The sequence below is a fragment of the Copidosoma floridanum genome, unplaced genomic scaffold (assembly GCF_036245765.1).
Source record: "Copidosoma floridanum isolate Cflo_tuat_1 unplaced genomic scaffold, Cflo_Japanese_pri ptg000007l, whole genome shotgun sequence".
In the NCBI taxonomy this organism is placed as follows: Eukaryota; Metazoa; Arthropoda; class Insecta; order Hymenoptera; family Encyrtidae; genus Copidosoma; species Copidosoma floridanum.
Window position 1 is genome coordinate 10,717,005 of NW_028321884.1, and position 24,371 is coordinate 10,741,375.

General features: G+C 35.0%; 3 protein-coding genes and 1 non-coding gene across 6 annotated transcripts; 2 read left to right on the forward strand and 2 right to left on the reverse strand.

The window, feature by feature from the left end:
- Positions 1-116: 116 nt before the first annotated feature.
- On the reverse strand, positions 117-14,751 carry LOC106639031 (sorting nexin-8). 2 transcript variants are annotated; one of them, XM_089588490.1, is made up of 9 exons: positions 14,421-14,751; positions 11,291-11,418; positions 5,202-5,334; positions 4,076-4,269; positions 3,878-3,995; positions 2,273-2,732; positions 1,684-1,900; positions 1,105-1,293; positions 117-1,010 (listed from the first exon to the last, which is right to left on the reverse strand). In XM_089588490.1, the coding sequence occupies exons 1-9, from the start codon at positions 14,443-14,445 to the stop codon at positions 924-926; spliced, it is 1,551 nt and encodes a 516-aa protein (XP_089444616.1). In that variant the 5' UTR covers positions 14,446-14,751; the 3' UTR covers positions 117-923. The 2 variants fall into 2 exon arrangements, with proteins under 2 accessions (XP_089444616.1, XP_089444615.1); XM_089588489.1 differs by lacking the exon at positions 14,421-14,751 and adding an exon at positions 12,483-12,582.
- Positions 14,752-16,043: 1,292 nt separating this feature from the next.
- Positions 16,044-16,168, forward strand: TRNAL-CAA (transfer RNA leucine (anticodon CAA)). The gene is made up of 2 exons: positions 16,044-16,081; positions 16,124-16,168. It is a non-coding gene; the product is annotated as a tRNA-Leu (tRNA).
- A 561-nt stretch (positions 16,169-16,729) lies between these two features.
- LOC106639032 (UPF0193 protein EVG1) lies at positions 16,730-17,940 on the reverse strand. The gene is made up of 5 exons (XM_014352461.2): positions 17,844-17,940; positions 17,550-17,680; positions 17,324-17,420; positions 17,049-17,192; positions 16,730-16,959 (listed from the first exon to the last, which is right to left on the reverse strand). The coding sequence occupies exons 1-5, from the start codon at positions 17,938-17,940 to the stop codon at positions 16,730-16,732; spliced, it is 699 nt and encodes a 232-aa protein (XP_014207947.2).
- An 860-nt stretch (positions 17,941-18,800) lies between these two features.
- On the forward strand, positions 18,801-23,400 carry LOC106639067 (uncharacterized). 2 transcript variants are annotated; one of them, XM_014352506.3, is made up of 6 exons: positions 18,801-18,847; positions 20,853-21,046; positions 22,191-22,365; positions 22,447-22,541; positions 22,608-22,743; positions 22,825-23,400. In XM_014352506.3, exons 2-6 carry the CDS (start codon positions 20,966-20,968, stop codon positions 23,046-23,048), a joined length of 711 nt encoding a protein of 236 aa, XP_014207992.2. In that variant the 5' UTR covers positions 18,801-18,847; positions 20,853-20,965; the 3' UTR covers positions 23,049-23,400. The 2 variants fall into 2 exon arrangements, with proteins under 2 accessions (XP_014207992.2, XP_089444631.1); XM_089588505.1 differs by having other exon boundaries at positions 22,447-22,532.
- The last annotated feature ends 971 nt before the right edge of the window (positions 23,401-24,371 follow it).

Consider the following 24,371-nt stretch of genomic DNA (forward strand, 5'->3'; position numbering starts at 1 on the left):
TAGAGGAAAAAATGGGGAAGCTTAAGTACAATTTCGGTTAAAATAACAAATTTAGCAAAGACATAAGAAAATTTTGTAAATTAGTTTGGTGAGCCAAATAAATTGGGCAATTTAAAATTAATAACTGTTTTAATCATGATCTTTTGTACAATCTTTTATAAAAAAAAAAAAATAATAATAATAATAATAACCACATAAGCGTTATAAAATAATTACGCACAACAATGTATATATAAACTTGTATTTATAATAATTTTTATTGCATCGCACATCGCAATAACTTTTTTAATATCGAACACTGGAATCGGCACTTGCATTCGTTTTCATTAAAATAAAAAAAAATCAAACTTTCATTTCAATTAAGTACTTGGAATGTCTTGAGAATAAAAATTTTATACTTACGAATCGAAAACATCGGACTGTGTGAATTAATTGGAATTTGATTGCAAAAGTTACCGGTTTTCTCAACATACGCACACATATACGTGTATGAGACTTTGTTTGCTCTTTATTTTCATCGTAAATATTGCTTTGCACATTATTCACATTTATTTTAGATTACAAGGCACTTTTTTCATATAACATTATTAATCAAGCATAATAATACATATCACACGATCTCTTCGTACGCTCTTGCGATATATGCACGGTATATAATTTTTCCTTGGAAATTTTAAAATTTATAGAAAATTCAATAAATTTACAATTAAAACAAAACATAAAATTCTATCAATCGTAATATCGACGGTGATTATGCCCATCTACGCGCTTCGATGCAAAACTTTAACAATCCCAGCATCTTTACGGATATAACTAAAAAATATCATTTCATTAGTCTTACGGTTAATGATCAATAGAGTGATAATTGACTCGAGAGAATTTTTCTTTTGTCATCGTCGTTGACAAGTTGCGTACGATTTGTCTCAAGAAAATCCATTTGAATTGTCGCACGACTTTTCGGGCAAGCATTTCATGATGGTCGGCTCGATCGACTTCCAAACCTCGACCAGCTGAAATGTGAATTAAAAAACAAAAAAAAAGTCACGATAATGTCACCACAGATTATGTAACAATTTATTGGTATGAGTAATAAAAGACAAAAACCTCCGAGTGACCGCAGCGCTGTACCCTGACGAGGCTCTGCAGAACAGTCGCCAGGATTTCCAGGTGCGCGTGAACCAACTGCGTCTCCATGTGCAGGCAGTGCAGGGAAAACTGGTTCCTCAACTCCACGTTGGCGATCACCGACTCTTGGGCTACCATTTTGTTCTCCATGTGCTCGACCGTGTCCGCCTAAGAAAAATTTATTTAGTTTTTTTTTTTTTTTTTTTTTTTTTCGTGCACATTACTAAATAGATATTGATGTACTTGGGCATGGATATTTTTTTAAATACTTTGTAACTTTTTCATAAAAAAAAAAATATGGTGCATTATTTTGAGCTAGAAATATTGTTTATTACTGCTTACAATACTAAAAATTTTTCCAGCAAAAAAGAATGTACCATATTTTAAAAAGTAATAAATTTTTAGAAGAAAAATGTGTCAAACTATTTGATTCTTTTTTAAAATTGCCCAATGATAAATTTTATTCTTTAAAAATGTATTTAAAAAATTGGAATCAAAATATATCATATTATATTTTCGAAAAAAAAATGAAAACAATTAAAAATTCAGAGCACATACGTCAGTACCGCGTATGACTCCCTGCATTTGACGCTTCTTGAGTGACAACATTGTAGAAAGCGCTCGCTGGTGATCGGCACTCACGCCACGCTCGTGCCTCTCGCACAGCGTTTTGTGGGCTATCAGCAGGTCCATCAGAAGATTCAGCCTCTCGCACACCATCGTCTCTTCGCGAACTGCCTGCTCGAGTGCCCTCGTCGACAGCCGATTGAATTCCCTAAAAAATCGCGAGTCACCACTTACTTTTTGTTTTGAAAATCGGTCATTTTCGATTTTTATACAACTACTGCCCTATCGTCGATCAAAAATCCCCCAATTTATTGAAACAAAAAAATTGCAAGGTAATTACGGTACGATTATCGAACAACGAATTTTTATTTGTTTTTAACGGTGTGATATAAAAATGAATCATCCATGCTACAAATGGAAAAAATCAACGAAAATTAAAAGCTCAACCGAGTTTTCATTTTAAATCTCAAGAAAATAACCCCGCTCGCGTTCTATGGGAAATTGTCAAAAACTTTAAAATTTTCGAGACCGCGCAGAAAAAAAAAAAAAAAAAAAAAAAAATAAAAAGAGAGAATCTCACTTGGAGATGACCTGGAAGCCCTTTTTCATGTCCTGCCAGAGCGTCGACCCTCCGGTGGCCCAAGAGCTGGTCTCGTGCGGCTCGTTGGCAAGGCTGTTGAGCTGAGCCCCAAGCTCGGCCATGTCGGTGGCGTAATTGTGCGACCTCGCAGCCAAACTATCGGCGATCACCTTGAGCCTCGTGATTCCCTGGAGTATGACGCGTATCTGGTCGCGGGCGACGCCGAACTCGGTGAGGGTCTCCGAGGGCACGAGCTCCTTGGCGCGGCTCGACAGCTCCGAGGTGGCGAACTCGTCGGGCAGCCGGCGGAAATTCTCGCGGATCTTGTGTTGCGTCTCGTCTCCCGTGTGCGTGAAGAAAAAATGGACTATCGGGTCTTGGCTCAGGACCGGGTGTCGGGCTATCAGGGTGAGAAAGCGCAGTAGGGATCGACGCCGCTCCTCGAGGAATTGGGAGTCCGCTGTACATGAGATGCTTGGATAAGTTTTTTTTTTCTTATATTAACATTAATTTGACGCGTTGTGTGTTTGTAGCAAGGTTATTCAAGCTTATTGAAAATTCGTCTTACTTTGCTGTAAAAGTGTTTATAATATATTATTTGGTAATATATGGTTAAAACTAGGATTTGGAATAATTTAGCTTAACCTCGAGTGGAACGAGTTGTAGCTAAAAAATTTTAATTAATTATTTGTGCGTTTTTTTTAATTTATATATTTCCTAACTGAATATCACAATGGTGAATAATTAAATTTGAATGTTAGTGTAAGGTGATGATTACTATAAAGAATTTAATGTCATTGTAAACTGCAACGATTGAGAGTTATTTCAGAAAACAATTTAATTCAATTATTACAAATGTTTGCTTCAAAGGCTATGGAATGCACTTTCACAAATTTAAGTTTTACTCTTTATTTTTTATTTCACCTTTAATTATTAATGCAATTGAAAATACTTTTCTAAAAAAATTAATTTACGTAGAAATTAAATTATTTTTTATTTATTATTTTATAATTTTTATTTATTTGAATATCAATTTTAAATTAAATTATTAAATCATTTGTTTACATCACATTGAAGCTCATTTATAATTTTAGCAACTTTATTATTAATTTCAAACTGACATGTCAATTTTAATACAATATGGATAATTTTTAAAAAATTAATTTTTTTAATCCTGAATTTACGTCCAAACATATTTTTATTTATTTATTAAAATTAATCCATAAACATAATGATAATTTCATTGTTGAATGGTTGTTAAATTAAATTATTTTAATAATTATTTAATAATTATCATTTACAATAATTATTAAAGCATTTATCAATTTGATTCAAGAGTTAAATTTAACAGACTTAAGTTTAGTTATTATATTTTACTTACAAAATTAAATATTTTACAATCCTCATTAAAACTGGTGGTGACTTCGAAAAATATTTTTAATTGTAAAAAAAACTGTTCGTTTCTTTTTTCAAAGATGTTAAAAAACGTTAATTTCGACAAGAAAATAGTAACGCGTTTATAAAATTGTTCGAACAACGGTGCCACAGTAAAAAAATATTTTGTATCTGAGCAATAAAGTGATAATAATAAGATGCATAACTCACCTCCGACAATTTTTTTCGGCGGCAACCTCGGTATTAGCCTGTAGGGAAACCTCGCTAGCAGCAACTCGTGCAACGAGACGAAATCGTTGTATCGCCTGTACACCATCGAGTTGAACCTCTGAAAATAGAAAAAAAAGCACATCTGTATTTAGTTGAGGCGAACAAAAAAAAAAAACAAAAAAAAAATCAAACTCTCACCTTACTCGTGACCTGATACTCGACGTGCTTGAGGAAGATGCCCTTTTTCTCGGGCACGAGGTTGACCTCGATCGTGTCTATGTTACATATGTCCGTGTAGGCGAGATTGAGCTTCGTCGCGTCGTAGCCCCTGTGAACGCGCTGAGCGAGCGACGCGACCTCGGACAGGTCACCCAGCGCTGGTACCGGTAGTTCTGAAAAAAGGCATTTTTTATTATTATTATTAAAAAAAAAAAAAAAAAAAAAAAATGCTACAGTCTCGTTCTACTACATTGGTACATGTATGCATTGGATTTTCCATCCTATTCAAATCGCTAAGAGCGCATATGTATATGCGCACATAGAAAGTCGAGAGATGCACTTTAGATAAGGCATACCGTGTGCGCATTGCAATTCCCCGAAGATTTTCCGCGACACGATCGTGTCGCTTTGGAACGACAACTATTCGGCGTCTATTTACGGACGCGCACAATAGAACCTCTCGTGGATGCACGACTCGGTCCGATTCGAGCTACAGGTGAATAATAACGTGAAATGCCTATACCCGGGTTTTCGGTCCCCCTCGCGCTTGGGAATTATCTCCGATCTGTTGAATTTATTTCACTCCGCATGAGCTCCCTCGGAGGAGATGGAAGAAGAGCTCGAGAGTGCGAGGTTCGACGGGTATTGGAAGAATCGCAAAAACAAGGTAAATCGATGGCCATTAGGTTTTAACGGTATTTACGGTGGAATCGTTAAATACTTGGCTGCTGTGGTCAGAGATTATATAAATTCCATATCATTGTATCACATTGTATGAATTATGTAATAAATTCTTTATAAAATGTATAACTCTATACATTACACGGAATGAAAATTAGTTTGCTTGTGTATTTAAGAACAATCAGTTTGATGCTTGAATAATATATTTAGATACATTTTAATTCTTAGTCCTCATAATATTGATCGGATTAAAAACATTGCAACCATGTGTCACCTGCATTCGTGACTGTGACTATCGAAAAATCTCAAATGGCTGCATTTGGTTGTATCAAAAAATTTAAAAAAAAAGTGGGTAGTGAAAAACTAAAGTGCACAGGAGACTCGTAATTAGGGACACTCACTGTGGGGCAATGATGTGATTTACCTTGAGATTCCGTGTTTTCCAGGAGTTTGTCGCTCGGCTGTTTTCCCTGCTGAGCCAGTGCGACGAGCGCCAACCCCTTGTACAGTCCGCTCCTGGTCAGGTATCCCGTTTTGCTGTCGACCAGGTCCCATATCTGGAAAGGAAAATTATTTTCCTTTTTTTTTTTTTTTTTTGCTAACTACTTTCCTACTTTCCTTTCGATTAGTAGCAGGTGAGCTTTTTGAAAGATAAATTGTTTGCATGATACAAGAGTCGAAACTGTTGGGTGTCATCTACCTAGCATTGAAAAATCGGTAATGATTATTAACGATTTTTTGTTAATCGCTGTACAAAAGCACCAAGTGAAGTTATTTCAACCCATTCTATGCTGCAGCACTTTTAACACGTTTACACCCGAGTGTAATTTTACACATTTTCGAGTGTAATTTTTTGTGCAAAAGTTTTTAAGCTGGTTGAAATAACACACGTGCATTGGACAAACAATCGAAATTAGTCGCACAGACGAAATCTCTCACTGTTAACGTTCCCCAGATTTCTCCGAACCTCCATTGCAATGAAAGAAAAATTTACTCAAAGTAAAAAAAAAAAAAAAAAAAAAAAAAGTACCGTCCACCTTACAAGAGTAACGCTCTCGGCATTCCTCGGACTTTCCCGCTCCTCTGTGTATAATATTATGTACTCTGTAAAAGCCAAGGCGCCGGTTTCTCGTCACTGCCCCTTTCATCGCCGTCCACCGTGAGTTTACACGCGATGCACATCGGGTGAGTACAACTGAGCCACTCGAAGGAAGCTCGCGATGATGTCGAGCCAAATGAGTTGTCCAGAGAGGCTCCCAATGGTGTTTACTTACCATTCACACCCGAATTGAATTAATTACAAAACAGGAGTCCCAAAAACTCTCGAAGCGTACAATTATAACGGGCAGTGATGAAATGCTTCGAGCATTACTTTCCGCGACCGAGTGTACACGTAACTTAAAAATTCTTGTCCAATAATTAATTCACGGGGTTTCCCCCGTCTATACCTTGTGAGTACGGCTTTTTTTGGGGATTGGGCGTGATATTTATCGATTTATTTATATTTTCAATTTTTGCCGGTGTAGAAGCAAGATACGAGAACAAACGACGCGACGTTTAAATGTACCAGGTAGTGTATACGTCCACCACATCGGATGAGGAGGGAACAAAGGCTTGACGATCCTCCGACCAGTTTATCGACTTGGTGGCGTGGATTTCCTTCGGATGAGCGTATACAATATTCCTCACCAAAGTCCAGAACGGCGCTTCCGACTATCTGTAGAGAGAGAGAGGGAGAGTAACGAAAACGGGTTTTTCCAGATCTCGGGCGCGTCCGGCGAGCGGGTTGTTCACCGGCTCTTTTACAGAAAGGCGGGGTGTTAAAAAGTTGGTGCTTGCAGTGGCAAATGTACAATAGTACAGGAGGGAAAAACATTTCGGTTTTTCATTTAAATGTCCAAGGAAATGTTTCAAGAATATATATATATATATACTTTTAGTTTTGTCATTCTAGCCGGCTGTACTCTATCGCTTGATCCACAAGAGCTGGACATCACAACGCAATCGTGCATTGTTTGAGAAATTACAAACCAAACGAATTATCAGTTGTATCAAATTGTAAGTAGTGAGCTCAACTGTGCTGATTCACTTTTTCGTGACTCGGGTTATTCGTCTTGGTAGTGCCGCTCAAAATTTTTTCTATTCATGCTGGGATTCGTAACGATTGTTTAATTGCGTAACCAGTTTTGTACATTAAAAGAATTGTATTAAATTAATCACTCAGTAATATTTAACAATAGATAAATCATTTAATACCAAGAGTATTTTGTGTCTTAAAATAAATTTCTTTCGTAGTTTGGCACTACCGAGTGTGCTTGTTGTTGATAAAATAAATATTTGATTTTCCCAATGCGTAGGTTTTTCCAAAATATTTTTTCCCAATGTTATTATTAATTGTGTAATAGTGTCAAGAAATAAATTATATGCTCGGACTGTTGGATCCTGCACTTGGAAAAAATAAGCACCGAATAAAATGTAATTGAAGGAAATGGACTGGGAATGCAATAAAGTGGAAAAAAAATTTGGAAAAATCAGTTTTGGGAAATTGAGCCCCTACCAAATATTTCCTCAAATCGTAGAGTTTTTTGTTTTGGTATTTTTTAAATAATTTTGTACAGTTAAAAAAAAACATTTTTCAAACTTTACGTACTAAAAGGTAGAAACTAACAACAATTAATGCTTGGAAAATTTCAGGGTTAATTCAAAGTTTCTTCAACAGCACTATCAAACACAGTGTATTTTCCTTGTACAACTCGTCTACAACCATCTCTGCGTAATTCTCTGATTTTGTAGTAATTTGTATTATTTACTCTCATAATATAGTTTAAAAGTCCCAAAGTACGAAATCTTGTTGAATGTAAAAATAAAAAAAAAACTTGTGAAAAATATCCAATTGAGGACGGCAAAATTAATAGTTTGATGGCATCTCTGGAACCTCCGTCGTTATGTCCATTTCAATGAGACAATACGAAGAAAAATCCCAGACCCATGGATGTTGGAAGCATAAGGAAAAAAGGAAGCATAAATTACCAGCATCGCTGAGATCGTTTGCAGCGAAATCAAAAGAGAAAGAAAGGCGAGAATGATTTTTTTTTCCACAATACAGAAGCAAACGTGCACATTAAAATTGAAATTTACAAACCCACGCTTACATCATGTATAAGAGCGAACGAGCACGAGAGAAAGAGCGCGGTTATCATCATTAGACGGCAATTGCACTGCGAGCGCAGGCAGCTACATTATCTAACCTTGGCTGCGACAAGAGTGTGCGTCATTTCATTTTTTTATTTTTTTTTTTTTTTACATCACATATACTTTCGCACGAGCACATTATGGGGAGGAGCGATCAGACCAGCTGTGGTGTAAAATGTGTTATTTATCGAGGTTTCAGAGGAACTGGATACTTGGTGAATATTAATTGGTCGCATTACCATTTTGGAGGGCATACGTTTGGATGTATTACAGTTGATGAATTTTTGGATCTTAACAGTGGCAAAATAATTTATTTGCCGAGTGCACAACTCATCTGCTGATGAGGGTAGGAAATTATCAAAACTTGGCTGATAAGTACAATACTTTTATGACTTTTATAATGAGTAGTTTCACAAAAAAAGCTGTAGAAGAGTTCTCTGAAATCAAAAATGAAATTTTTTTGAAGATAATACTTAGAAGAAAAAGAGTTTCAACTCTACTACACATGCCTCCTGAAATTGATGAAGAAAGTCGTGAAGAATTTAATTGTTTCACTTAGTTTTTTAACTTCTTTATTTTCAATTAGTTTTGCGCTAATTTTGAGATTTAAAACAAAAGTGTTATGCTTAACAGAAAAAAAAGACGATACAATATACTTGATACTCTATTACTCAACAAAAATGGCGTTTTCTGAAAACATGAATTTTTTTTCATTTAAAAAGTATCTGCGATATTTAAGAAAAAAATGAGAGAGAATTATTTTTTGTTTAGCGTTAGTCGAAATAACTTTTAAAAAATTGCATTACCTCTTGGAGAAAAATTAAAAACTTTATTTATATTCATGATGTTAAAATGCTTAATTAATACAACACTTATTTGGTATTATATTTTTTTAAATTTTCAAACATCCTTAAAAGTATGAAAGTGACGAAAACTCAATGTCTCGATTACCTGTAAGTCGAAAAAAACTTTTTTTTTATTCTGGAAGACCTAGTTATATTGCCAAATCGCTCAAACGATTACTTCACAACAAAACAGTTCAGTTACATACTGATTAAAAAAAAAAGTTATTATTCTGTTGTTCAAAGCTCAAAGGTATGCTGCTACCCGCATTAAATTAATCAAGCATCCGCCATACAAACTACAACACGTGTCCGTTTATTTTTAGAGTATACCAGATAACACTATACCACATACATGCATACAAGTCTGGAAACTTTCAAAAAATATCAGGATGACTGGGTTCACTCATACGAAATTTGAAACCACGACAAAATGATATATTTTTCAGGGTGTACTGTAGAAAACATCAAGTTTTCAAAGTCACAAATACTTTTGAACTCTATTCTACAAACGTTAGTCATATTGATAATTTCGCCTCGATAATACCCCAAACAACTAGCGTAAGTGCTTATCCTATTAATGAGGGCAAAAGCCAAAATAGCTCGTTGAATCGACGCTCGTGTATGAAACATCGGCAGCTATGATCCGAGATAAGTATGTACGCGTCAACGTTACTACGCTAATGCGTGCATTAGGATGAATTTGGGGGACGATGGATAGTTTAATTTTTTAAGAGTAGATAGATTTATTTTGATAACGAGGTACATGTGTAGTTCAACGAGAGAGGAAGTGCGACAATTCTATACACCATGATTTTATTTTCATTTATCAGCATATTTACGTTTGTGGTGTTTATGAAGTTGGATTATCTCTTGCAACGTATAGCTTTTATTTGTATAACGTTATTGGCTTACTTAAAATAACAATGTGTAACCATATTCGTTTTTGTAAAAAATAAAAAATTGTTTTTTGTGATTATACAAGGTTGTGTTGACGAACACTTGTAAAAATTATTTCTGTCTTCTTATGCAATTGTTTGAACAAAAGAACTTTTACGTATGTATCTAAAAAAAAAAAAAAAAAAATTTTTATACAAACTTGAATAATGATTATTTAAAAAAAGTTTATTTAGCATGATACGGCGGAAAAATAACGTAAACATTAAGTGGCCCGTACCAAAATATCTTTTTCGGTTAATTACGTATACAAGTTCTTATCCGACGCGAGGATTGAATTTCATCGTTTCATACACACAACAAACTTTGTTGGCTCATCATCGAATTCCAAGAAGTTTTAACGTTAACAAGGACTCGAGCGTGAGTGCTGTGTCTTTCACGAAGAAAGTTTGTTCTAAAATATTTTTTTATTTTTTTCAGAAATGTAAGTAAGTATAGTAAAAACAGCGCCACTGTACCACAAATACACTTTTGAAAAAAAAAAAGAAAAATTGTTTAACTAAATCCTACGTAATGTAGTAATGATCAAAGTTGAGTAGATGAGTCATTTAAGTGTGTACTTAACGCACTGCTGACCTTATCCCTGTACTTTACCTATATCATTAAAATAGGTTTGTCTTGAACTTGATGGAGATGAGCACAGTGTCACAACGACCTTTAACTCTGTTGACTATGAACTCAACTCACGTCAACTGACAAATTTATCGACATTTGAACCACTTGAGTAAACTATCGTAAAATTGTAGGGATGAATATAGTCATTATGAGGAACAGTAGCAAGTAGTCAAATACGTGGATGTTTCCACTGGCAAACAAAAGGTATATATACCCTTCGAATAACACAGAGAAAAAATGAAATGAAAAAAAATAAAACACTGGACACTGTCTAAGTGCGCAGTTCTTGTTTGAGTAGCGAAACGACTTTGAAAGTGAAAGGTGAAAAAAAAAAAAAACAACAACAACAACAACTGACGATATCCCAACAGTGTAACCAGTCTTATCGCATACACTCATAGAGTTACGAAATGGTTTTTTTTATTTATTTTTTATTTTTTATTTTAATTCATGGTAAAAAGTAACAAGTGCATTTTATAAATTTTCTTACTTTTTTTTTATCTACTTTGTTAAATATTAATGTAGAGTTCCAACGAAGAAACAACTCGCAACTCTCACACTAACAATTAGGTGGAATGAGTAGAAATTACCACGAGGAGACAAGTAAGTAGATAGTGAGGAAACAAACGATGGCATGTAAAGAATACAACGAAATAAGAAATTCTCCACACGTACTAATCACACGCTCATAGCGAACAAAAAAAAAAAAAAAAAAAAAAAAAAAAAAAAAAGGAATTCTCACGCCTCGCACACGTTTTCTGCTCCAAGAACCGAGTGTGCGTGCGCTTGGGAGTTTAATTGGCAAGCGTTTGTTTTATTTCTTGCATCAGCTGTCGATGGGAGCACCGCTTGCTCTACATAAATAAAAAATTACATTTATACATTTATAAAAGCAAGTCAAGCTTACCTGACTGAGGACGTTGCTGCTGAGCTGAGATTTGACGAGGAGGAACTTGAAGACCTCCTTCTCTACGTTGCCGCTCGACGGCGAGCTTATCTTCTCGTAGACGTCCCGGTAGTAAGCCGGTATGGAGCCTGTGAACAGTTTTTTATTTTATTATTTTGCATTCGAGTTTCATGCTGATATGATGATTTTTTTTAATCGCTTCCTTTTTTTTGAGAATCACAACGCGATAAAGGAAATCATAATACGGATGTCGCGGATCCCGCCATTTATAAGTACATTTTACGAGATTTTTTGCTGTTGTTTCCTTTCATGTATACTAGTGGGATTTTTTTTTAAATTTAATTTATGCTCGAAATGGTGATGTTGTAGTCTGTTGCATATATTTTGTATTGTGAGATTGAAGCTGTAGCGTGAAATCCTTTGGAACTAAAAAATTATCCTTGAAAAAGAAAAAAATTCGTAGAGATCCGTTGTATTAAAAAAAAAAATATACAGTTCTTTTTCTTTAACAAAGTTTATTCTTTTGATTGAAAAAGTTGTTAATCCACCACTATTCTCAATAAAATATTAGAAAAATTTGTTTCTGGCAGGTAAGTGCAAGAAATTTTCTAAAATAAGTATAATATTTAAATATTTTTTTAATTACATTGATTGACATTTTTTTTGTTTCCATCGCCTTTTTCTGTAAAATTGTAATGGATTGTTTTTGCTGGAAAAAATTTTATAAAACAGTGTAGTTGTAAGTGATTGTATCAAAACATAATTGTTTATGACAAAATAATGCATTACACTTTCAACAAAAATCATAAAAGTACCACTGGTACTCGAATCTATTTTATAGCAAAGAAAATAATGATGTAATACATTGGAATTTTTTTTACTGTTACGAAATTGTAGGAACACATAATTTAAGCGTAACAAATGACTTAAGTACCAACGTGTATATGTAACGAAACGAATTTCACAGCACACGAAAGCTCGTTACAGGTGTCTAACGATTATTGTTACGTCGCAAATTTTTTTTTAGTACAATACTCACTTAAGAAAATAAAAAAAATTTCTTCCACCTGTTGAAAAACTTTTTCTTTTTGTTTTATTGATTTTGCTATACGCAACGCGTTAACTCCCACCTCATGAATCAGGCCACTTGAGCTGGCCTGAAATTAATTATAAATAACCACGCTTTACCTACTCGACACACAACTTTGAACAAACTTCTTGAACCTGTGCGAAATCCGCAATGCCATAGAGCCAAATCGATACAAAAGTGTACACGTAGGCAGTACCTACAAGACCTATTGTATACAGTCGCATAAAACGATAAAACTCAGGGTTTCTTGCACTCGCTGTAACATCTACGCGGTATATATTGGCATGCGATTTTTCGGAGTCAACTGCACGAAAAAGGGAGAGAGAGAGAGAGAGAGAGCCTCCACGATCGTTACGGAAGATGGACAATATCCGCTCGCGTAATGTTCGTTATGTATACCTACACATGTGGATAGGGTTTACCACTACTTGTTACGGATAATGTGTTCAACATATGGTCAGTGCGTGTGTGTGTGTATATAATAGCGCTTTGAAAGATGATGATGATGAGGAGCTGCGACTGGCGACAGAGACGCGGGCGAGTGTATTTTCGTCGGCGGATATATCATGTAGGGGAGAAGGATGTGGGCTCGGTTTGATTATGGGATGACACTTGGTCGCGACTTTGTTTTCGGCAGAGGGGCTACAAGTGTATGATCCGCTAATTTTAATGTATTATATTTTGTACTGTCGAATTTCGGTACAATTTTCATCGTGTCGAAATAACATAGCGGTTTTGCCCCGTGGAAGTGTGATAGGCAATTTTTAATCGATTATATACTTATGAATACTAAATGAAGAATCTTATATTTTTATCACTTAAAGCTCGGTTTCTTTGAAACAAAAAAAAAATATTTATTTACCCTCGTTCGGTTTGGTATTTTCATTAATTGAAAAAATTTAATTTAATTGGAAAAAAATACTTTATCCCGCGAAATTAATATTTTAAAAAAAACGTTTTGGAAAAAATAATTTTATGAGTATGGGAAATACTTTTATCAATGAACATTAATTTTTTTAATTAGAATAAATAGTACTTTGTTAACTACTCAAAGCCACGTTTGAGAACAATTTCTGAATTTTCTCACCCCTAGTGAAACATGATCACAATAGATTTTCCGGCCGATTGAACTTGAATGCGGTGCTTTTATCGATGACTTTTTGAAGGTGTCACGTTTTACCGCAACAACGTACAGGAAGCGAGCACAAGTGCGAATACTTTCTCCCATACTTATATGAGCGTGAGTTGAGAAAAATCGATCCATGGAATCTGACAACAGCATAGAAAGGAGGATTTTTTGAATATTGAAGTAAAAAAAAAAAAAAGAACTATTTCCTGGGTTTGCAAAAAAAAAAATACAAAATTTATCGGGCGATAAAAAGAGTTTTTTGTACAAACGACGATACTCACGCGGGTACAGTATATGCGGGTTCATCTGTTGCGACATTGTTGTCATATCGTTGAATATTTTGACAGGTCGTTTTTTACCGTCACCTTGTACCTAATTCAAAAATATGAGATTGCTACGGCTCGTTAAACCATGACAACCCAATCGCATATGGTAAAGGGCAGTGCTATGAGAAAAGAAAAAAAAAAACTTAAAATTTCCCCAGTGAGTACATTGAAAACAAAAAACGCCCCCCAGCGCTGGCGATAAGGCAAAAACATATACATAAATATCTGCGTGCACGTATACATATTTATTTATAACGCAGTATATTCAAAAAAAAAAAAATACAGAGCAGTGGCATGTATTTTCATTCCAAAGATAATAAATCTCCCCCGAAGATGTTGGGAAAATCGGTAGCAATCGGTAAGTATTATATTGGACAAACGACCGACAAAAGGGGGATCGGATGAAAAAAAAAAATCGGCTGATCGGCAACAGGTGTCAACAACATCCCAACCGTACCCAGCATAAGGACGTTTACAGGTACATGGACATAATCACAAATATTATGTATCCCGCAAGACCCTTCCTTCCACACGTATATATGCGCATACATACTTTTACACGGAGGCCACAATATATGTATTTACCGAACGACAGGTCGGTCGACGCCATGTTGGATCACCAGCAGATCATCCGGGATACATTCCCTTCCTTCCTCTTCTTTTGGCGCTTATCCTTTTTTTTCTAATTTTATTTTTTACTTTTACGACCTTCTCCCGATGCTCCTTTTAATGATACCTCTGCACACCGCTGCTATCCGGTAGACGATCGGTGCGTCACACGCAGCCCGTACAGCTGTACATTTATGCCCGAATTTTTTTTTTTAATACACTTGTACACTGCTCCAAGAAATCAAAGTTATTTAAATTTATTTTTTATATAAACTTTGAAGGAGTCACTATGAAAAAAAAAAAAAAAAAAAAAAAAGATATGACAATCGAGTCGTGCTGTCGCGGTGAAAAATCCCCAACGGGTGAAATTTGAAAAAAAATCGGCAAAAGGGGTGAGTTTTGCAAATTACAAAGCACAGATGCACGTGCAGCTATAATTATATTCCGGTGCACTGCTCCGTGTATACATGTATTATGTGCGGAAAGATATCGTGTGGAGTTGCAATAATGTGCACCGCACGTTACAGCGACATCGCCGCGCGACGACTAACCTAAGTGTATAAAGGAGGGGAACGCGAGACCTCTGAAAAAACATATCGCGGTGCATGTGCGCGTTAAAGTACATGTGACGGCTCCACTCTACTCTCTCTAGCTTTTTCGTTCTTTCTTTTGCCATCGCTGGCTTGTCTGCCGAGCCGTTAAGTCGGAAAGGTACCTACTTATGCACTGCAACACGGGGCATTGTACAGATACGTGTAGGCGTTTTATGGCTCAGTTTATGGCCCGGTGAATAATATATATGCTCTTTGATTTTCATACAATTCTTTTTTTTTTTTTTTTTTTTTTACTCCGATTTTTCACTTTTTTTTTTTACATTGGTTATTGACACATTTTTACACGTTTCGCACTTGGTTTATTACGTAAGCGTACGTACTTTTTATGGATATACATCAATTGAAAACGGGGGTTAAAATTTGCAATCATTACGAGGGTATAATTATAATATAGTTGTCGGTGCTGCGGGGAATTTTTTTTCAAATGTGGCCGCGCTCTCTCTCTCTCTGCGGCAGAGTCGGGTAGTATAGGATACTTGCTGAACAACGTTTGGTAACTATATGCTTGTTATAAATGTAAGAAGACTTTTTTTTATTATTAATGTAAAAAAAACACGTGATACTGGGATCAGAGAATTTTTTTATTTTTACCAAAGTAGCTTAGACTGTAATTTGGCCAATACGGGGATTTTTACTTGATTTATTGAAACAATTTTATTGACACTCAACTTTCGATGCATCGCTATTAATACTTTGAGTACAAGCAGTTCGTGTGAACAATTTCTATAAATTGATGAAAATAATTAATTTACTACTGACGTGCATTTCTTAAAAAAAAAAGAAAATCTCTTTAAATATATTTTTACCCGATCCATCGACCAAAAAAAACAGTTTTTTTACCAAATCTTTTACGATTCAACAGTTAAATATTGTTTTTCGATGATAATTGTTTGATTAATCTGATCGCTCGTGCTCTATATTATACACAGTTTGTGAGTAAATTACCTGTTTGGTATTACTCGCTAGTTTGCCACTATAGATATCTGTCAGGATGGCCGAGTGGTCTAAGGCGCCAGACTCAAGGCTAATAACCTTCTCGAGCTTCGTATCGAGTGGAACTGGGAATTCTGGTCCTCAATGAGGGCGTGGGTTCGAATCCCACTTCTGACAAAAATTTTTTTTGTTTTTTTTTATCATTTAAATAAATTACTGAATGCATTTAATGATTAACATACTGCAGGAAATCAGAAAACTTTGGTACATCACGTTAATTGAAAAACAAAATTTTCGTATTTTTTTTTACGCGTGTATAATTGTAAAATACCAAAATCATTGTTTTCTAAAATAATAATAAATTTTTAGTATCGTTTAAATCGAGGACAGACTTGCTAGCAAAATAATTACAATAATTTGAAAATATTGAGTGCGCATAAGGTAAAATACATAAAATTTATTAAAAACTTGTATACGTATACTCAGTGAACTCAATAAGTAACTTCAAAACTTTCCATTGATAAATTTGGGCATTTTAAAACTATACGAGTACTTACACGATACACATGATAAAATTTATTCTCGTCCCAAAAGAATCCCCCAATATTAATAACTGAAAATACCCATCGCCAAATTTGATTTATTCATCCCCTGTCCAAACCAAATCACACTTGTTTTGGTAAAAAAAAAAAAAAAAAAAAAAAAATTTAGTGAGTCACACCCAAGGTATAATCAATCCTAATAATTATCATCCAGTTCGCCAAGAGGAAAGGGCTTGGGTGGTGGTCGTTCGACTTTAAACTTCTCGATTTCGTTGTTAATCTCCGACGTCCTGCTCTTGTCTATCGACTCGATCAGCCGTATCTTCTGGGCGATCTCCTGGTGTATGATGGGCCTGTACCTTTTGCCGAGACCCAGGCATTCCATGTCGTGCAGAAACTCGATTCTCTCACGGATGCCTTGGACGACTGCATTTGGGGAGGAGGTATCATTTTTTCACGGGATTGATTTTTTCGTTTACGAGTTACTCGTGCGATTAAAATGCTGTTGTACTTACGATCCTTGAAAGGATCCTCGTCGTCCGGAAGTGGAAAAAGTTTCTTGGGTCTGAGCATTGCCGGTGTCTCCCGGGGTGTGGGCGGCATTTCTTTGCCATAAGTCATTATGCAGGCCAAGTGTCTCTTTTGCTTTTCTTTGTTAGCTTCAATATATGTAAGTACAAAGCGTGACTTTGTTTTTCTTATAACGATTTCAGACGATATATATATATTCACACAATAACTGTGTGTTATACAAAAAGAATTGCTTTAACAAAACGTGGGATATCCTTACGTAGAGGCGATGTACGCCGATATTGTTCCCTTTCGTAAGCTCCGCTGCTTAAGATCATGTCCTTAGATCGTCTCTTCCAAACAGAAGGATATTGGACCTATGAAAAATTATGCGTAAAATTGTTTTTTTTTTTTTTTTTTGTTTTTTTTTTTTTAACTTCACAGCTACACTATACGTATGCAAAAAAAAACAATCAAACAAATAAAAACATCGTTATTAACGGTACTTGTACGTTATCCGATTGCTCCTTTTCTTTCTTGGCTATTGGCGTGGTAGATGGCAAAGAATCGCCTCTGTTAACCGCGTCTTGGATCGTTTTCCTTTGCATCATCGACAGCTTTGATTCTTCCATCAACACTATAATAGTATATGAATGAAACAACTAAATGAGCTTTTTTGCAAAAAAAAAGGACCAATTTGTATCTCGAAACAAGTAAAAAAAAAAAAAAAAATCGGTAACATAAAAAAATTTCTGAACAGCGTGTAGAGAAAAAAAATCGGTAAGGTTATAAATACTTGCGTTTGATCAAATTCTTCGTTTCCTCGCTGTAAGCAGCTTTCGGGGGATTGTGGAAAGCTCCCTCTCCGATCGCGACTCTCTGCACCTTTCGATCCATCGTTAAAATCAAATGTCTATCGCTTCTTTTTAGAAATCGCTTTAACACACCAAATATCTAAAAACTTAAAAAAACAAATAAAAAAAAATAAAAAAAAAGTTCGAAGGTTCACTATATATTTGTAAAACAATAAAGTCTTGTCAACGTGTGCGCGAACCGAGACTGAACTGAAGTTCAAAGAGGGGACAATTGGTTGGTAAAGGGAGTAAGTGGGCACATTAGGTTTGCACGCATTCAATTTGAACGCCGACGTTTCTATGACTACTCAAAAGTTGTATTCGAGTCCCTGCCTCGTGTGCTCGACGCCCGATCGAACTAACTTTCGCCTTGTCGCTCCTGATTCTCTCTGATAAGGACATTTACGTGCAATTAGGACCGCAGTTGAGGAACTTTACTCTACGACTCGTGCCAGTCTACGTGTAAGTATTTTTTTTTTTAAAAGTAAAAAAAAAATTTTATAACTATTGAATGTTAAATGCGGATGAAACGTAATGGAATTTAAAAAAAAAGCGTAGTTTAATTTTCCTCTTCCCTCGCATGCTCAAAAGTGGCAAAAAGCTCCTGCGCATCGACAGTAGATCCCCAATCCTTTCCAAGTTCAAAAGCAACATTGCACAAAAAAAAAAAAAAATAAAAACATAATAATTGGTAGTAGCGAAAAAAAAAATGGCTCAGCTTTATGAAGGAAGGAAAAAAGTGTATCAAGAGCGCATGAATAAACCCACAGCGTAACGGTGAAAAAGGGGGTCGCTCGAGGGCGGGAGTAGCGTATACCCTCCGCAGTCCCTCAGTCGAGGCTCGCAAGCACGCCGAGAAGCATCGCCTCCCTTAACGACACACCCCACCTACCCTGCAAACATCGACGCCTTGCTCCAGTACTCCACTTTTGTTTTTCCCTTGTGCATGTGTAAGTTGGTTTATTTACTTTTCTTTTTTTTTTTTTTTCCTTCTCGCGTTTAAGCCCGCCTGTCGCGCGCGTCTATACCCACATAATATGTAGCCGTTGTAATTAAATGTGAGAAAATATTGCACACGTGTACTCAAAAGGGGTAATAGGAGTGCGCTCCGATCGACTGCACGCGCGAGAATTATTGATTTGCCTCTCTGGCGTCGACAACAACGGCGGCTGGTGGAGCTTGCGGGGAGCTTTTTTCCATCGGCTCGAATGGGAGAAGGACGTCTTTTTTTGCGAAAAGGGGTGAGCTTCCTTCGAGGGTGAAGAAAAAATTATTATTTTTACAACCTGTATGCGCAATTATGTCAAGTAGGGCTAAAGGGGGGGGTAAGAGGGTGTTTGAACGGTGTTGAGTGGGATGTTCCAGTTTTTCAAGGGGGGGGGGGTTTATCGGGTGCAAGGTGAAGGCTGGGCCTGCGAGCGACGTATGGATTGCCGCTTATGATTGCGCGCGGCTGATGTGAGTTACGTGGGTTCGATCACCGGGTGGTGCATGTTGTTGTTATTTTCGAAGTTTGGCGAGATTTTTCAGGTGCATTCGACTTCTTTCTCGTACTTACGAGCTTTTCATACTTCAATCAGCTGTTACTTCGGTGTGGTGTGTTTTCTTGTGTTGATCGAGTTTAATACTATGATCAAAGGGCTTTTTTGCATGATATTGTGCATCTTATTTCATAACCTGCTTTGGTTACCTTAAATATGCATTTTTTCGAATTAACATTAAATGTTGCGGGAAAAGAGAAAAACGACAGTTTAGTTGGATGTAATACGTACTATGTACAGGTCAATTAGGTTTTGTTGTACGAATTAATAGACTTGAAGTGCGATCGTAGGTGAATATAAATTCAGGCAGTACTACTTTTCGAATAAATGTTATTTTATACTTACGCTTTTGTGAATACTACTTATTATTTTTATGTTAATTACGATAATTTATTATTTTACAACCATTATTATTATTTATTGTAACCCTAGTAATTTATTTTATACGGTACAAGTAAAGTTTTTTCAAAAGTAACTGTAATAGTTAATTTTTTCCCCTTTTTCTACGGTATCAACGACAGTGGTCGATGTAACCGAAATAGTTAAAGTCCATTTTACATTATTTAATAATCTACTCAACACATCTTTTAATCAAACGAAATTAAAAATTATAAAAAATTAATATAGTCTTATATTTTATGTATGCCATTCTATTTTTGTATCTCGTTGGGATATCAATTTTTATGCAATAGAAAAAAAAAAATTTGATTATGCCTCATAGTATATTGTGATCATTTTTTAAATCAGTTTCACAATTAATTAATAAAAAATGTAAAATTGTTAAAAAATAAACTGATACTTATTAATAGCTTTATTAACTAGCAAGCCAGTGGAAAAATTTTTTACTTGACCAAGAGGAGTGAGAATACATGTGAAAAAATAAAAGTTTCCATGCAACCACGCTAAATACCTTTATTATACCTTACCCTGTGAATAATCGATCGAAACATCGAGAGTAGCCTGTTATAATTATGTAACGCTAAATCAAGATGATTGCAAGCTCAATGTTGCCTCTGCTCAGTCTGTTTAATGGGATTAAAAAACTGTATTTAAATTTGTTACACAAAGTTTTTAAAATATTAATTTTTCAAAATATTTGTTGGCTGAATTGTATTTTTTTTTTCTTCACATGATTTTTTAAAAATTGATAAATGCTTTCAAGATTATTTAAAAGGGAAACAAAATTGCTCAAGTTTAATAATGGCAGTTTTCAGTTAAATTAGCACAAGTTATTACTTTATAAGAATCATGATTCTTTGTAGAAATTTAACACAAAGTCAAGCTGGAAAAACTTTTTAGTAAGCAGACAAGTGACAAAAAAAAAACAATTTTTAGAATGGAATGAAAAAAACAATTTGTTTAATTTTTGTACTGTAATTACGATAAAATGATGTAACTTTTGAATTTCTTGCAGGTAAACACGTTAAAAAAAGCGACTGAAAGAAGTTGAAGATCTAATTATCCGTGAAACGAGAATTCGATTTGGCATTCCACTTCTGGATTTAATCGAATTTTTCTTCCGTCAAGATGAAGATCCGACTGTTGAAAAGTTTTCTGTATTACTTTCATCTGAGGCAGGGAACCATCCTTATCGCTATACTGCAGCTGGTGAGAGAAAAATTGAAATTTAATTTTTATTTGTACAAAAAAAAAATTTTACTTTATCTTGCAATAGCTGTGATGAATTAAGGGCGCGTTTTTATAGTCTTTCAGATTTATTAAATTGAAAAAGCTGATTTGGCAGTAAAATCGTATTTGCAAAATATCTGTAAATTATCATTTGTGTTGAATCAATAACTATATTAATATTTCACAACTACTATATACAAATTTTTTAACAAAACAATTCCAAGTAATATGCAAGGAAAATTAGTAACTTACTTCAGCATTGATTGTGCAACTGACAAGGGAGTAGATGAAACAAATAAAAGTATTTACATTTTAAAAGAATAAATATTAAAATAATATTAAGAAAGATTTTTCGTTTTTTCGAAAATTTTTTGCCACTGGCTTTTACTGTGCACGAAAAACAATTTCCATTCGCATTAGCTTTTTTTATAATCATCATAATCATCAGAAATTTTCAAGGTCAAAGTTTTGATAATTGAAAATTATACCCCAGAAAACCTGCTATTTTCAATGAATTTTCTTCATATAATAATACACTGGATATATTTATTTAACAAATTTGTAATTAGATAAATTATTATTGCTAAATATAAAACTGTATTATATTATTAGTATATACTTTTAGGTTAAATTTAATTTAGTATGTGAAGGTTTTACACAATAAAACAAATCATTTCAGATGGTGCAGTATAAAAATGAATTGCATTGCACTATTCTGAAGAGCATAGGTTAACGCTGTACCGAGATAACATTTTCTTTTATTTTTCTGCTGAAAACATTTTTACCACTTAACATTTGAACGAGTAAATTAACAACTTTATCCATACTTTGAAAATTGTAGTTTAATTTAATTTTAATGTTAAAATATATATGAACGAAGAAAAGTGAGTTCTCAAAAAAAAAAATCTTTTTATTCAATCAAATAGTTACAATAATTACCTATTTTATGAGGCAATAGAAAAAAAGGTATACTTTAAATTAAGAATACTTGCGGATGATTCATAAAAACTTGCATTTGCATGGGTCGCTTGCAAATTACAGATAAACTTTACGATTGGCTTAAAACCTGAAAAAAAAAAATATTAAAAAAAGGAAAAAAATCAATTTTCCCCACACCAACCAGGTACTATCCAGCTACATACTGGTATTCTTCGTTCTCGGGCTGACCCACGAGGCCGGGATCCAAGAAATGATAGCGCGCGACCGAGCCGACGTGCTCGAACGCGAGGCCCTCGAGGAGATCACCTCCAAGCACATCAACAGCCACCGAATGGAACTCGCCCACCACAACGTGGCCGGTACAGGCTCCTCCATCCCTTCTTGTTTCTACCAAAAACTCAATTCCATACGATAAAACAATAATTTTACCCGATCCACAGAAAGAGTCTACTTGGTCTACTGCGGCCTCGTGATCGTCATCGTGCACTTTACATCGACCCTGTGTCTACTCTACGGCGCGCTAATGGTACATACGGTGGTGTAAAAATATTTACCGAAAAAAACCCTTGAAAAAAAAAAAAAAAAAAAATTTTATCTACAGAACAATCGCTACCTGATGACCCCGTGGATGATGGTGATGATGACGGTGATCGTGGCCCTGATAATAACTCTCTTCCTAGTCCAGGAAGACTGCCCGTTCATCGCCCTCATAGGCGGACGAGCCAACGTAATCGACCGTACGTATATCGCGAAAAAAAAAAAAAAAAAAAAATTAAATAAATAAAAAGGTAAAACGTAAATGTATCCCTCGACCGAAGGTCTGCTGGTGCTGACGCTCGCCTTGATCTGCTTCTACATGTGGCTGGTGGTGTACAGCACGTACCGCGTCCTCGAGATCAAACGGGGCGGGATAATCCACGAGGTGCACACCGTGGGGGACAACAAACGGTACACGCGCGCCACGAGCAAGGGACTCGTCAGCAGCGACGGGCGAAAAGCTCAGAGGCAGCACGTCTCTTTGAACGAACCGTACGACGTTTGAAGGGCTTAAGGAGTTTCTCGAGATATTTTTCTGACTATACGAAGGATGGATGCACGAGGCTTTTTTTTTTTTTTTCTTCTCTCATCGCTTTGGCGAATAAATGGAAGTCGATTTTTACTCTTGTAAGTTAGGAGGGGTTGTGTCGCAAGTATGATATGCAGGTGCTGCACGGGAAAAAATGGTAAAGCTGCTATATACGTGACATATACATAATATAATACATAAACGTTATATATTTTTGGTACTTGGGTGTCGCTCGCGAGTTGCTGTCTTGTACGCGTCGGTGTGTATAATTATATACATAAATGTGTTGTACGCCGCTTGACGCACGTCGCGAAAGAGGAGAAGAACAATAATTGCGGTAAAACGTGTATTTTAATATATATTACGTGGAAAATGATAATAATATCCTCATATCTTTTAAAAGTAATAATCGTCATTACGTGGATAAGTGTGGAACTATATCATGTAGCTAGGGCATTGTCGTGCAAGTTTCAAACTTATGGTGATTTTTTTTGTTTAATTGTAGGGGGTGGAGGGTAAAAAATCATCCAACTTTGAGTGATAATTTTTTTTTTTTTTTTTTTTTTTTCGGCGATTCCACAATTATAGGTCGGGTTTAGGTGATTGTTGATTTTTTTTTGTTACTGCTTTGTACGATAATCTCTTTTATGCGATTTTTTTATGTTTGAGGTGATTAAGTATGGTAAACCTCATTCGAAGCGAAATGATCTCGAAAAGTATTGTAATTTGTACATATACACCAAAATTGTTGAAATTAAGTATGTATAGTTTTATTAAATTATTATGTATTATGCGCACATGTTTTTTTTTTTTTTTTTTTTTTTTTTTATAATAGTTTCTAAAAAAAATGTATGGTTATTTCGTAAGAAAAGTATTATTGCTGACAAGCGCACTTCTTGTTAATTTTCTTATTAAGTAATTGCGTATTTAAAATAAAAAATTGTTTCTGTTGCATATTAACGTTTTTTTTATCGATATTGACAATACATATTATAATTAGTTTGAATTTAAAATGAACACAATTGTTGCTACTGTTGTTCATTTGTTAAAAATTATAATATACCAGAAAAATTGCAGTATCATATACAATAAACACTTCTTATTCATATAAACATTCTCGGTAGTTTCGATTATTACGTGTTTGAACACAAACATTAATTTGATTGACAGTCGCTACTTGATTATTATTTAAATGTAGGACGTATGAAAAAAAAAATACGCGGAAAACAGTATTTTTTTATAAATACTATCGTGAAACTTAATATATAATATATTGTGCATGCAATATGTCGGACTGTA

Excerpts from the sequence above, each read along its gene's own strand:
- LOC106639031 (XM_089588489.1), bottom strand. The coding sequence starts at position 12,537 with ATGGCATTGCGGATTTCGCACAGGTTCAAGAAGTTTGTTCAAAGTTGT. Across the intron at positions 5,335-11,290 it reads GCAGCAACGTCCTCAGTCAG|ATATGGGACCTGGTCGACAG; the intron begins GTAAGCTTGACT and ends TTTCCTTTCCAG. Across the intron at positions 3,996-4,075 it reads AGTATCAGGTCACGAGTAAG|AGGTTCAACTCGATGGTGTA; the intron begins GTGAGAGTTTGA and ends TTCTATTTTCAG.
- LOC106639032 (XM_014352461.2), bottom strand. The coding sequence starts at position 17,940 with ATGGATCGAAAGGTGCAGAGAGTCGCGATCGGAGAGGGAGCTTTCCAC. Across the intron at positions 17,681-17,843 it reads AACGAAGAATTTGATCAAAC|TGTTGATGGAAGAATCAAAG; the intron begins GCAAGTATTTAT and ends ATACTATTATAG. Across the intron at positions 16,960-17,048 it reads CGAGGATCCTTTCAAGGATC|TCGTCCAAGGCATCCGTGAG; the intron begins GTAAGTACAACA and ends CCCCAAATGCAG.
- LOC106639067 (XM_014352506.3), top strand. The coding sequence starts at position 20,966 with ATGAAGATCCGACTGTTGAAAAGTTTTCTGTATTACTTTCATCTGAGG. Across the intron at positions 22,366-22,446 it reads CGCCCACCACAACGTGGCCG|AAAGAGTCTACTTGGTCTAC; the intron begins GTACAGGCTCCT and ends CCCGATCCACAG. Across the intron at positions 22,542-22,607 it reads GCGCGCTAATGGTACATACG|AACAATCGCTACCTGATGAC; the intron begins GTGGTGTAAAAA and ends TTTTATCTACAG.